Source organism: Lagopus leucura, unplaced genomic scaffold (assembly GCF_019238085.1).
Source record: "Lagopus leucura isolate 7727_CA_CO unplaced genomic scaffold, USGS_WTPT01 Super-Scaffold_100017, whole genome shotgun sequence".
NCBI lineage: Eukaryota > Metazoa > Chordata > Aves > Galliformes > Phasianidae > Lagopus > Lagopus leucura.
In genome coordinates this window covers 8,769,476-8,782,665 of record NW_024962271.1, presented here as the reverse complement: position 1 = coordinate 8,782,665, position 13,190 = coordinate 8,769,476, and the positions used below count along the sequence as shown (strand labels likewise).

General features: G+C 42.2%; 1 protein-coding gene across 6 annotated transcripts in view; it reads left to right on the top strand.

The window, feature by feature from the left end:
- The window catches only part of ZNF536 (zinc finger protein 536), a 323,660-nt gene that overhangs the window by 218,893 nt on the left and 91,577 nt on the right, over positions 1–13,190 (top strand). Inside the window, exon 9 of one of the 6 annotated variants that reach the window (XM_042876990.1) lies at positions 9,372–9,472. The exons of the other annotated variants lie outside the window; for them this stretch is intronic. Within the exon in view, the coding sequence (XP_042732924.1) occupies positions 9,372–9,439 (68 nt within the window). The 3' untranslated portion in view covers positions 9,440–9,472. Of the gene's footprint in view, positions 1–9,371; positions 9,473–13,190 lie in introns of those variants that run through there. 6 annotated transcript variants of the gene reach the window in all.

The following is a 13,190-nucleotide window of genomic DNA, read 5'->3' as shown; positions in this document are numbered from 1 at the left end:
TTGCAGAACATAAGTATTAAGGTTGAGTATTTAAGTATATCATTTCATTTTTCTTGATATCTCACAGCAAAAACGGATGAATACGAACAATCCCTCTGTCAGTAGTTCTTATTCATTTCATTGATTTAGACACCACCCTATTGAAAGTAGTGTTTTTAGGGAGTTTTCATTTTCTCAGTGACATTTTGTACTGTGAAATCACACTCCATCTGTGCATGCTAGTGTGGGGAATCTCACCTGATGTTTCTGCACTTGCAGATTAGCCAGCAGGAGCGCTTTGCTAATTTATTAGCCTTCCTTCCCTCTTGCACAAAGCCCATGACCCGAGTCGTGGTTCCCTTTGTTTCCCCTACTCAGAGAGATCAGGAAGCCTGAGGCCCACTTCCAGCACCCAGTCCCGGGGCATGATTCTTGTGGCTGTTTGTGTTTTGGGGGACTCCGTGTATTTGCCTTTCTTTTTACAGCCAATGGTGGGTGGGTGTTGGCATCTCAGGAGAGAGCACTGATACCCTTGATAACGTTCCTTGCACAATCTCTGGTGCCCTTTCCACAGTCAGAACACAGTTGAAATAAGATTCTCAGTCGGCTGAGATTGCATCTTTGTTTGGCCATGTTAATTGCACTAAATTTCTGGCTTCATTACAACAAGCTGGGATTTTCAGTGATCTGTGTAGATCGTTTTTAGTTGGCAGATTTTACCTTTAAGAGAATGGGTCCATTTTTAAGCACAAATCTTGGTTTAATTTCTAGAGGGCAATTCCGCCAACGCACATTATTGTTCTGAGTAGTCACCCCTCATGGGGAAGCAACCCTCAGTTTCCCTGTATATAGAGCAAGAGAGTCTGGTGATGTGCCTGTAATTTGTTTCTGCTCCTGTCATGCTTTAGGCTGTAGGGGTGAAAGGCACAATTAGAAAAGAAAGAACTAGCATCACTTTGTAATAGAGAAATTTCCATGCCAAAATACTGCTGAGAAAAATCACAACAAATCTCCTTTACACATCTAGCAGAATAGGAAAGAACAAAAGGAAAATAAAAAGTATAATTGATGAATTTTTAGTCTCCTGACCTTTTCTAACTTAACTGTATTTGTTTCCAGAGTCTTAAGTGACTAAACCCAAGAGCTGATCTTGTCAATCTTTTCTACCATGCAGCCTGTAAGAACAGGGATGTGCCTTTCACTGCTGCTTGCAGCCAGCAGCCCAGGTCAGGGAAGGAGCCGTCATGCTGGGCTTCTGGCTTTGGCAGCTGTCTTGAGCATCCACATAGTCTGCTTTCACAGCTCTTGCTCATTTGAGAAGTAATGCTTGGAGGTTGTAGATCTACTTTCTATTTAAGATTTAGAAGATGCTTTCCATTTCTGCTCTTCTGTTTCTCTGCCTGGCTTCCGTTACACACATAGCTGTATTGCAGTAATGTTCCAGCTCCTGGTCTAAGTTGCTAATTTATATGATTTGTAGAGCATCTGTTTATGACAAAATTCTTTCTTGTCTCTCCTTCCCTTTCAGTCTTCCTGCTTTGTGGCTAAGACGGTAAAATATCCCTAGCATTTTTTGCTTGAGATGTATCTAGGCTTTCAATGAACTGCCAGTGGACTACAGAACTATTGGCCAGAAATGGTCTGGGGCATTAGCTGGTTGTTTAATGGATTAGTGCTATTGAACCCACACTTAATGATGACCAAAAGTATTAGTTCCATCTTGTCCCTCTAAATCTAATTTGCTTCCATTCATGCTTGCTTTCCTCTGCAATTAGTGCTGTTTTCTCCACGTAGGCTCCACCTCCCTCACTTCTTTCACTGTATGAAAATAGGGCAGGGCCCTTCTAGTGCACGGCAGCAGCTCTCAAGTTCTCCCGCGAAGGGCTGAGCACTTTCAGTTTCCTTTTGAGCAGAAAGTGTTCAGCTCTGCACAGAATTATTAAATTGTTCAGCATTGTAACTTTCTGAAATACCTTCCAAATGTGGAACTGTAGCACAGACAAGAGGGCTGGGCAAGGGGAAGATTGACTGTGGCAGATTATTACAGTTTTATTGTCACATAATTATAGTGCTGTACCCCAATGTTGAAATAGTGAATTTAGTCTTTGTAAATTGCTTCTTGCCACAGGTGTCAAAACCAAAAGGATTGTAATGCTAACCCCTTCAGAACTACCACAACACGTAACATGCAGAAAAAGATTTTTAATTGTTTGTGTGCCTTCACCTTATTGCAGCTCTTTAAAATTATAAAACCCACATTAAACAAAAAGAAGCAAAAGTCCTATATATCCGAGCTGTAGGACAGCTCTGTGGTCAGGGAAGGTCCTCGGGGCTGCAGCAAAGCGCAGTGCTCAGAACCGTTCAAAGTATGCCCTAATGCGGTGAGTTAAGTAACCCAGCATTTCTGCCTTTGAAGGGGTAACCAGAATATTCTCCTTCAAGGCAGAAGGAAATACCGTGGAACCTTTGCTGCAGTCTTTTCTGTACCCAGTGTGGTGCCTGAGGAGGCTGCTTCAGTCACAGCACAGGGCCTGCTCTCGGTTTGAGCCACAGTGCTCAGGGATCAGTGCCTGCCCTCGTGCCGGGCTGCAGCCACTTCTGGAAGTCGCAGTGCCATTTGCATGGCAATATCAAACCAAACTCATATGGCTTGCTTCCTTTTTTTAATTAACTGGGAATGCCAGTGATCCAGTGAAGTTTGTGTTGCTGGATAAAAGGGCCGGTCTGTGAATAGCATTGTATTTGCCAAATGGTTCGCTAGTCATTTCAGTACAAACAAATGGATGGTGTCTGTAAGTCTGCAAACACTGTTGACATTTAGCCTTGTTTATGTTACTTTCCTTTTGCTGCATATTTTTGGCTAGAAAAGATACTGTCTGAATCAACATTGACTTCCTAAGCAGAAGCTAAGGACCCAGTCTTGCATCCCTCATTCTCCATGAGTGGGACTACTTACATGACTAAGGATTGCAGAATCAGGTCCTGTGTTTATTTGACTTTAAATTTTATTGCTATTTTCATGTAATTTAATTTCATTGTATTTTTTTGTATCAGACATTGGTCCGGCGATAAGTTTGATGTCACTGTTTTTGTTCACTGTTGGAAACTTATTTCTTAGAGTTTTTCATACTGCAGTGTAACACTCCCATTCCGTTAATGCTTCTGGAAGTTAACCCCTAAAGTATCTGATACAGCTCAGTTCTGAGTACCTTCTATTCCCAGTGAAAGTGGAGGCATTCAGTCCCTCCCAGCACCAGATCTGAAAGGGGGATTGTGTTTGCAAAAGAAGGCCTCGGAATGTGCCTCGATTTCAGACATCAGTGGCCAGCCGCACCAGGGCAAATCCCCAGCACAGAAAGGCTTTTCTTTTCTTTGCAGGGACAAAATAATGATGTAAGCCTAGAGCCGTATGATTTTGCTCTAAGTTTCATCTCCCAAACAATATATTCTTATTGTTTTTGTCATATCCAGGTCAAATTTAAATTATAATTTAGGATTAGGCAGAGGCATAGAGATGTTTCCAGATCTTTGCAAAGTGAGACAATGCTCTGGTTTGTGTTTCTGTTCAGGAATATATATGCTTGTGCCTGAGGTGTAGTATTTCCTACATCTACACATACACATACACCTGAGCAATTTAGGCATCGTTTTAAGTCAAAACTAAGTGTACGATTAATACCTATTATGAGGCCGATTTTAAACAATTAATTTGACAGCAATTATAATTTTATTTTACAGGCTTTCAGAAATAAATAACCAAATTCATCTTTGTAATCTAAAGAACTTAGAATATCTTTATGCTGAGGTGATCTTGCTATGCATAGTGTTGCATATCTGGGATTTCTGGGGTTTTGTCCCTCGTATCTAGATACTTGTAGTGCCGGGGATGAATAATTACCTGAGGCTTATTAATTGTTTCAGCAAAGAAAAAATATATACCTTAAGTGTAAGCATTAATATATGTATACACAAAGCATCCACAATATATAACAAACCATCATAATAGTACAAAAATAGAGGTCCTGAATATGTTCTGTTATTTATGTGTTTGGCAAGCTTAGGGAATGGACTTTAGTATGAGTGAAAATTCTCTTAACATTTTTAAGGTTATTTATTGTCATTTCTATTTGAGTTTTTAATGGTCCTGTATTTTGTAATGCTTTAGCAGGAAAAAATACTGTAGTTATCTTTTTTCATATTCTTTAAGCAATATTTCTAGCTTAATATATTGTGCCAGGTTTTCCAATATTAACCAAGAAAGACAGTAAAATTCAATGAACAGCACTCTGACATCCACAATTTAAAACCTGTGACTGAAGTGAAATGTGTAAACTTCTAGTGGGTTATCATGTGCTTTGGAATAGAGTATTGTTGGAAGTAATTAGAAAATATATTAAGGTTTCCTGGTAATGAAGGTATGTAAGTTTTAATAATTGTTGCTTTCTGAATAAGTGTCAAACTATATCTTTAAATGTATATGGAGTTACAAGTTAGGTCACTTCTGAATGGAATGTAAAACAATACTAAAATGCTTCAATAACTTATCTCAGTGTTGCTAATAAAAAAAAAGCTGTTAACCATTAGTGCAGTTTTGAGTCATTTTGTTAATTCATTCAAGACAACTCTGCGCAACTGTTTTATCTTTGGTAGACTGAGGACCACTCGTGCAATCCACGGCTGGCTCATGCTGTGAGAGGCAAAGCCTACAAGGCAGCTCGCTGGCCTTTTTGGAGCGTATTCATTCAAAGCGCAGTCTCTTAAACGTGGTTTGCCATCAGAAGAACGCGATACGTGGTTAGGCAGGCTAGGTTTGTTTCCTTCGGCACAGAAAAGTCCTTGGCAGTGCGGGAGCTGTGCCCCCTCTCTCACTGGTGCAATCCAGTGAACGTTTCCATGGGGGCCTGTGGGTTAAACATGAGTGATGCTGGATGGGTGTGTAAGTCCTGGTGCCTGGCTGGCCAGGGTGAGCTGCCGTGTGTGGGCCCAGTCCTGCAGCTGGGAGCCAAGCCCAGTGAGGGGCAGGCGCTGCCCATCTGTGAGTGCACGGCCCGCCTGACACCTTTCTCAGTTCATCTCGTTCAGTCTTACGTTGTTACAGTCTACAGTACTGCCCACAGTGCTTAACTCTGCTTTTCATTTCCCATGGAAGGAATGTGTGGTAAACGTCCTGAGACTTGCCTCCTTCATGCACAGTGCTCCCAAGGTAAAGGGAGCATAGGATAACAAGCAGCCAGTCGCGTTGGTGCCAGTAATGTCCCTCAGGCCTCTGGTAAGTGTCTCCAGGATGGGACCCATAAGAGGTGGCCTATTGTTCGCTGCACCGGTCAGTAGGCAATGGAAGTTAAAGGGGGACTGGGGTTCCCAGTGTCACATCTTCATTAATGCTGTCAGTTTTGAACAGCATATTGGTACTTTTTATTTATTCCACCGAAACACCATGAGTCAGGACCTGACATTTTAGCGTTCTGTGTCATACTGAGAAAAATCTGTAGTTCAGCAGTAGGACAATTATATTATTTTGGAAGGGCTAGAAATAATACAGCATTTGTGAGACAACTGTAACATTTATCCAGACTCAGTGTGAGATTGTTCTTCCTTTTATTTGGAGAGCACTCCTAAAAAAGTATCAGCTGGGAGCAAAGAAAAAAAGACATGAAAAAGTAGCAGTTATGAATCCATTTAACCCCCATAGGGTATAATCTCATCTTGTGTAGTACCTCTGGCTGTTACATGCCAAAACTTCTACACAGTGAGCTGTGAATGTAGTCCCTATTGTCCTGTGGGCAATATGACTAAGGAAAAAATATCTCTCTGATACAATGGAGCATTTGTCTGCATGGCATAACCTAAGGTCCATAACATCTAATCTAAAGTTGTAATTATACAGCTGCAGTCACACCATTCAAGTGAAGGCTGTGTCAGCACTTGTATTATATAAGAAATCCTGTTTTCAAGGGTTGATGAGTCATATGCAAAAAACATTTCTCACTAAACAATTGTTCTGGTTGTTCCAAAGCAACATCTAGGTACCGGCCTCCCCCCTGTAGGATGTAGTCGTGCATTCTGTAATATGCCATGGTTTAGCTTGGCACTCTGTTTTGCTAATGAATGTATCTTTTACAAGCCAGGAAAATGCCTGAAAAGTTTTGATTTCTGGGCATTTTTATTATTGTCACAATACAAACTAAAGAGCAAAGAAGTCCAGGGCAGGCCAGGTTTTCACTGATGAGGATTTCAGTAGGTGAAAGTTATTCCTGAGAAATGTAGTTAGGACTTATTTTCCATTTTGTTGTCCTTCGATGCTGATTTACATCTCTGATCTGAACAATTTCCTACAAGACTCCTACTGCTATTTTATTTCATAGACAGGCCTTAAAGTGGACCCTTTCAGGCTAACTGGAGCTTGTGTTGCCATTTGAAGCAGCCATGCATTTGCTGGCAAAGAGGAAAGAGGTTTGGTTACAGCAACAGCACGGGTGGAAGAGGAGCATCCCTCCAGCACAAACGTCATGGGAACACTCTTAGGTTTGAGAACAGATATCAGAGGTCACAGCAGTTTTCTGAATACTTGAAATTTCTAGATATGTATTCTGGATGAGAGTGACCTAAGATAGTAGATGCATCTTCCTGGAGCATTTCCTCTTAAAACTGGAGGAAATGGGGCTGCTCCTGCACTGGCTCTGCTGTAATGTCTGTGTTTCTTTCAGCCAATCTCCAGTGTGGGGTTTCTGTTGCCTGCATAGAACGGCCATTGTTCAGCAGTTCAGAGAGGGAATTGTGCCTTAATTATCTCTTACAGAAGGAAAAACCCAAGGCATATCCCAACATGTGCCATTAGTGGTGGGACGCGAGTCTTTTAAGTAAGGTTTGAGGAGGGGAGCTCACACACAATCTGGCAGTCCTCACTGCTGCTGCCAGTCTACCTGTGATTCACCCTCCGACAATGGGAAAAAATAAGTTTTCCTCTTTGGATTCTCCATTGTGAAATGGAAAAGCATAGTACTTGTCTCCCTGATGGGAGTGCTGTGAGGATAAATGAATTAATTAATGTTTCCAAAGCACTTTGGAGATGAAGAACATTTATATATGTCCTCAGTGTGTAAATGCTTCCTTCCCTGATACTACACTAAGTTATAAAAAAAATGATGAAAATGAACACACATAAAAATTATGCTTCGGATGTGGATATCACTGTCCTCTGCAGGTCCTGCTCGGGTCTGGGGGCCTGTTACACTGTTTGCTACTTTCTGTCCCCCCTGTGTCATTGCCAGAGTTACCCTCAGTTACGGTTACCTGGCTGTGCTGTGGCCTTGGCAGATGCTGGGGCATGTAGTCATGCTCATGGATCTGAGAACTGGAAGTGCCTGTTGTAAGGTTTTCTCTGAATGGCAGTGACACCAAATCAATACTTCTCAGTTCAAATTCTTACTGCTTGTTTTCCAGCATTACCATCCTAGATTAGGCTATGCTGTTTGTTTTGTTGTGTTGGTTTTTGTTGTTGTTTTTTTTTAAGTCAGGAAGTGCATTTGGTCCAGACCAGTTCCTATGTATAATGGGAAGCGTAAAAGGGATTCAGGGAAGGAAGACCAACACCTTAGCCATGTAGAGATGTGACATTTATCAAGAGAGACATATAAGAAAGCTTTATGCATTGAAATGAACAAGTTAAAGACCAAATCCAGGCTTTCTCTAGGGCCATGTAGATGAGTTTGTGAACCTTGTGAGAAAGGTTTGTTATAAGACACATCAGCACCAATTGTGTCTCATTTTACTCATCCCTTTGTACAGCCAGCCCTGCTCCAGCCAATGCACTGGCTTTGGTTTTACATCCTTTTAAGACCTCCATGGTAGGTTTCTAGCTGGTTCAGTGGCACGAGGGCCAGCCCCGCTCCTCTCTGCTCTGCTCATTGCCACGTGCTGCAAGGGGCAGCTCTGGCTGGGGGAAGCCAACGACTGCCAGCACAGCCCTGTGCCTTCAGCTGGCAGCTGGAGCCATGCCAGGTGCTGGCTGACACTGTTCTAGCCAACAGCGTTGGGAGTCTGATCTTCCCATCCTCTTTCGTGGGGCCAGTTCAATAACTGCAGGGTTTATGGGTGTATCAAGAAGTGTAACTGTACATGGTGGTGAAAAAGAGAAAAGAAACAAAACAGAAAAGCTTTCCTGCAGGATAGAGGTGGCAATCCCGTTAACATGACGGCTCCCTCTTTAGTTGCCAAGATGACTGGCAGCTGGATAAGGTCAAAACATGAAAACCCAGCCATGGGGGACAGAGCGGGCAGGGGAGGGGCCCAATCAGTTGAATAAAAAACGGAGTGTTAGTGCTGGGGAAGGAGAAAACCGGCACTCCCATCAGAAAAATCCTCACCCTCTGCTCCCCTACTGTTTGTTTGGGGAAAATGCTGCAGCTTAATCAGAATTATTTACAAGATAATGGTCCATTGTTTGTAGTAAGACAGATGCTGTCTGTGGGAATTTGGTGTTTTATGCTCTGTGCATTACAGTGCCATTGCTGTGTACAGATGGGATCACAGTGGTATTGTTGTTATCCACTTTTGGGAAATTTGGAAGATCCTTACCGTGAAAGGAAGATCCTTAAATAGGAAAAGAGTTTTCTTTGGCCCAGAACTAGGATTTCTCTTAAGGTAGAATGGTGTTCTTACGTGTATGGCAGAGGAAGAAGATGAAGAGGCAGAAGCACTGTGCACGAGGGTCCCTAGCTAGCTTGTCTTGATGGTAGATGTGATGGAGCATGGGGATGGAGCCTGTGTGCCTGCCCAAAAGGAAGAGGTTCTAGTGTAGTATGTATGCCAGTGTTGCAAACATACTTAAGAAAAAAATCCTAGAGAAAGATCTTTATTTCTTTAGATCAAAATGAGAGAATTTAATGTACAATTTTTTTAATGCTGGCAGAAACTCCATCTCCCATAAACATCTCTTTCTGGCCCGAGCAGGCAGTTCAATGTGGAGGCCCAGAAGCTGGCAAAGAGGCTTCTGGGTGGGTGACCCATGGCACACCAGGATCGTTGCACACAGGGAGAAGCATCCATGTGTCCATCCCACCAGCTCTGTCTCAGCACTGCATGGGGAACAGCAGCACCCGCAGATCTGCCCCAAACCTGGGATGAAGAGACAGACAGCACAATTTGGAGCTCTGCAGGCTGTGTGCTCCACAGGGCCGTGCCCGATTCCCACCCTTTTCTTCTCTAAAACCGGTGGGACAAGAAGTTCCTCCTTGGGTCGCTGCACTTTGGGGCAGGACCTGCTGGCACGGTGCAGGACAAGGGGGTGGAGGGCTGTGTGTATGCATGTGTGTGTGTGTGTGTGTGTGTGCACTGCCTCTCTCAAAAAAATCTGCTTTTAGTGTGAAATAGCTCACATATTACCTCGGCAGAGACCGGTGTGCGCCAAAGGCAACCAAGAGACGACAAATCACCAGAAAGGCTCCAGAGGGGATTTTGAACATCCACGTCTGGTATTCCAAGATCCATTAGCTTTCAGGTAAAATGGAAAACAATGACCGTCTTTTTTTGTGTGCTAGATAATTAAGCTGTCTTTCCATCATTGCAAAATATTTGAGTTTCCCTGGAGAAAGCAGAGGGAGTGGGGATGGGGAGCGAGACAGGGATGGGAAGGGAATGGCTCAGTTGCATTCTTCATGGCACTGTACCCATTTTTTTTTGTGAAACAGAGTTCTCCAAGAATCCCCTTAAGAGCCAGACTGGCTCGGGAGATGTAATTCTGAGTTATGTCATTTTTCCTACATAGTTCCAGTGGGATCTGTGTGGGGAATTCCATGGTTTTTTTCTCCAAGTCAGCATTTATTTGCAAAATCTTAATTTTGTATTTCCTGATGTTTAAACGTTCCAGCCTAATGCTCTAATAAGGATTCTGTCTGTCTGTCTAAATAAAGCTTTGTCCTAATGAGGACACCATCCATCTCCCTAGATAGAGTCATAACGACCTCCAGCCTCAGTGTAATTTTAGCTGTGCTCCTTCCCCACCCTCAGCTCCCCACAACTCTTTGTTTGGGGTATAAATTATCTGTTTTGGGACAAAGTTGTACAGAATTTCATTTTGGGTCAAGTGACTGAGCTATTGTCTGAGCCTCTGCTTTCTCCCTGAAAAGGGGTTTTTGCTTGCTCCCAGTTATGTGTTCAGTGCCTGCTTACTTGCAATTTCTGTTCATAAGACTGTGGGTTTTCATGCCAATGATTTTCTGTTTGAGTTATTGGAGTAGGGAGGTTGTGGGAGCATGCCAGTGTCAAAGGTTGTCGCTTGAATGATAATTAATAACATTATCAGACTGATTATGTGTTTAGATGTCCAGAATCAGGAGTGAATTGAACTTGTTAAATTTAATTCCTACCTCCGAATATCTGACTGTTTTCCGGGGCAGGGAGACTGGCGTGTTCACAAGTCTCACATTTGCATAAAGGACAAAATCGTGAATTTAAAAGGGCAACAACTAATGAGGGTTGCTGAAATTCCAAGCTTCTGGCTTGCTTAGGGCTTCTCCTACCGTGTTGCTCGCCAAGCTTTCGCTGGGGGGAAGGAAGCCCAGATCGATTACACGATAATATTTACGGACCCCCGCCTCATTGTGTCAGCCTCTGACTGCGACGCTGAGGCGTTGGAGATTGGAGATTATGTCTTTGGAGGTCTCGAAGAGTTGTCTCACATGTGACCGATTACCTCTGTCAGAGGAGGGAAAGCTGGGTCCCACCTCAGTGGGTGGGATTTGAACTTGGGCTTTCAGAGGTCAATAACAGGGTTTTTAGACCTTTGTGCCTCTCGGTCCCTTATAGCCAGACCTTTTCTGTTAAAACTGTTTAAATTACAAACCAGTAATAAAAGGATCATATGTGTTTCCCACTGAACAGGTTCTTTAAGGCTATTATGATAATTAAAAACATATGGTGCCTACACAAGTCAGAGGGAAACCACAGATGTACAAATTAGGTATTATATAAGGGTTTGTTTTTTGTTGGGTTTTTTTTCTGCCCTTTTAAAAACAAGCCAGAGAAGTACAAAGAGAAAGATGGGGATTTTTCTGGAGGTGGTGGGTAGCGCTTCGGATTTTAATCATGAAATATGTAAACCTCTTTTCTTATACATAATCAGAGCAAACTCTGATACACAGGAAGAAAAAAGCAGTAGCATAAGACTGCAGTATTTATGGAAGGAATAAGGAAACACTTTGTTTCATGCAAGTTATTGGAGACCAGGAAACCTTTTGCATTTTTTATGATGTTTCCCTGCACAGACATGGAGGATTATATTTATTAAATATTGAATTATATTGAAATTGGATTGATGCAGCCAAAGAAGGACATTTCTTTGTATTCCATTTTTTTTTCCTCCTTTTTAAAAGGGAAATGTACTAATATTGATTGCAGCACGAGTAGTCATTTGTTTTAATTTAAAAATATAGGATTGATTTTGAGAAGGTGATAAATACTGCTAATAAAAAAACTCAAAATGGGGATTTATAATGATTCTCTGTTAAGTCAATGGTTTAGCGAGGCTAACTTATAATAAAAGTAGAGACGTGCTGAACTATCCATAACTAATGGGTTATTTGCCATTTGCTAGCGCTGCAAACTTCCCCTGGCTTGCTGGCTCCGGCTGCAGGAGGTGAAATTTACATCACCTGGCGCTCCTTCTCTGCCTGCCAGTGGGGGATAGCCCCCAAATAAAGCTTTAAAAGAGCACAGAAGAGTGGTGAGGAAGGAGGGATGGGAAGAGCCCGATGCTCGTCCTTCAGGCTCCCAGCAGCTGAGCAGGCTCTGCTAAGGAAAGGCTTTTCTTTTATCGAGTGAGTGATAGCAAACTTGGTGTTATTTTGCATGTAGGTATTACCATTTTAACTTTTACTGAGGTAAAATAACACCTTGTCACTCAGTGCAAATACCAATCACAAAATGAATTAATTGTAATAACTGTTGTCAACAGAACAAAAGACTTGTTGCTTTCCTAAGCAGATTTCAGTGCCACTGATAACTATATACAGGGTTTCCCATTGGGCTTATTCAGTATAGGTAGTCAGAACATAATTTCATCTGTCTTTCTCTGCACTTTGTTGCAGAAGTCTTAGAAATTGAGTTAAAAACCTGTATTTTTTACATTTCACTAAGTATATGTTTATTCAGTACTTACGCTTTCTTCTTTAAAACTCCTTATACATTTTTTACTAGCCAGCTAATGCTTTTTCTTGCCTAATCTATTAAAAAATAAGGAGCTTCTAACAGGCTATAGAATCTTTGTTCACCTCATGCCATGAGGGACAGTTGCTTTGAGTGAAAGTAAGGGCAGTGTTCATACCACACAAAATGCAGTTGTGCTGCTGTTTCTTCTTTAGCCAGTTGTCTTTCTCCAAAAGGAACACTGCTGTAGATGAGTGAAGTTTCTTTTGTTTTTTTTTTTTTTTCTTTTTTCTTTTTTCTTTTTCTTAAAAAAAAAGGAAAAAAAGAAGAAGGGGGGTGGTCAGGAGAAAAAATGGCCAAGAAAAGCAAAATTCCTCAGTCTTGTGTTAGCCACAGATTTATTCAGGCTAAGTTTGGGGTGGGTGGAGGGAGAAGTAATTAAGTAATTTCACAAAGAAGCCTCAGTACAGCAGAAACCAGTGCCGATATGCTATCCTCCTTTTACACGGTTATTTTGCTTATTAATCAAAAGTACTTTAGCATATCCTCTGTATTTTACTGCAAAAGCTGTGTGTTTTCCTAAAGGAACACACGTTAGTATTACAACCTGCGATAGCAATGAAGAACAAATAAAAACTAATCAAGAACTGACCCACAGAGTGATCAAAGGTCCATTTTTGCAGCCCTGTTTTGACATGTGTGCTTTTTAGATTGCTTCCCCCCGTCCCTTTCAAGCAGTACTGACTCGCTTCTGTACTTTCTGCCCTGCTCAGGCACGATCCCGAGCCCAGATAAAATACAGGGAGAACTCATTGTCTGTGCACCCCAAATGCTGTCCAGGGAGCAGAGCATTGCACAGAGCATGGCACAGGCAGTAGTCCTGGATGTGCCAAAGGGATTTTTCTCTCATGCACTTCCCATGGCAGAGGGGCCTGGAAATACCAGTGACAGTGCAATTGTGCTGGAGCTGAAGCTGTTTTCTTTGAAAAGCCCTAGGCCAGGCTTGTGGTTGCTCTTGTGTAGATGCACAGGAACAAGGGAACTATGCACAGGAATCTGCCTTCTCT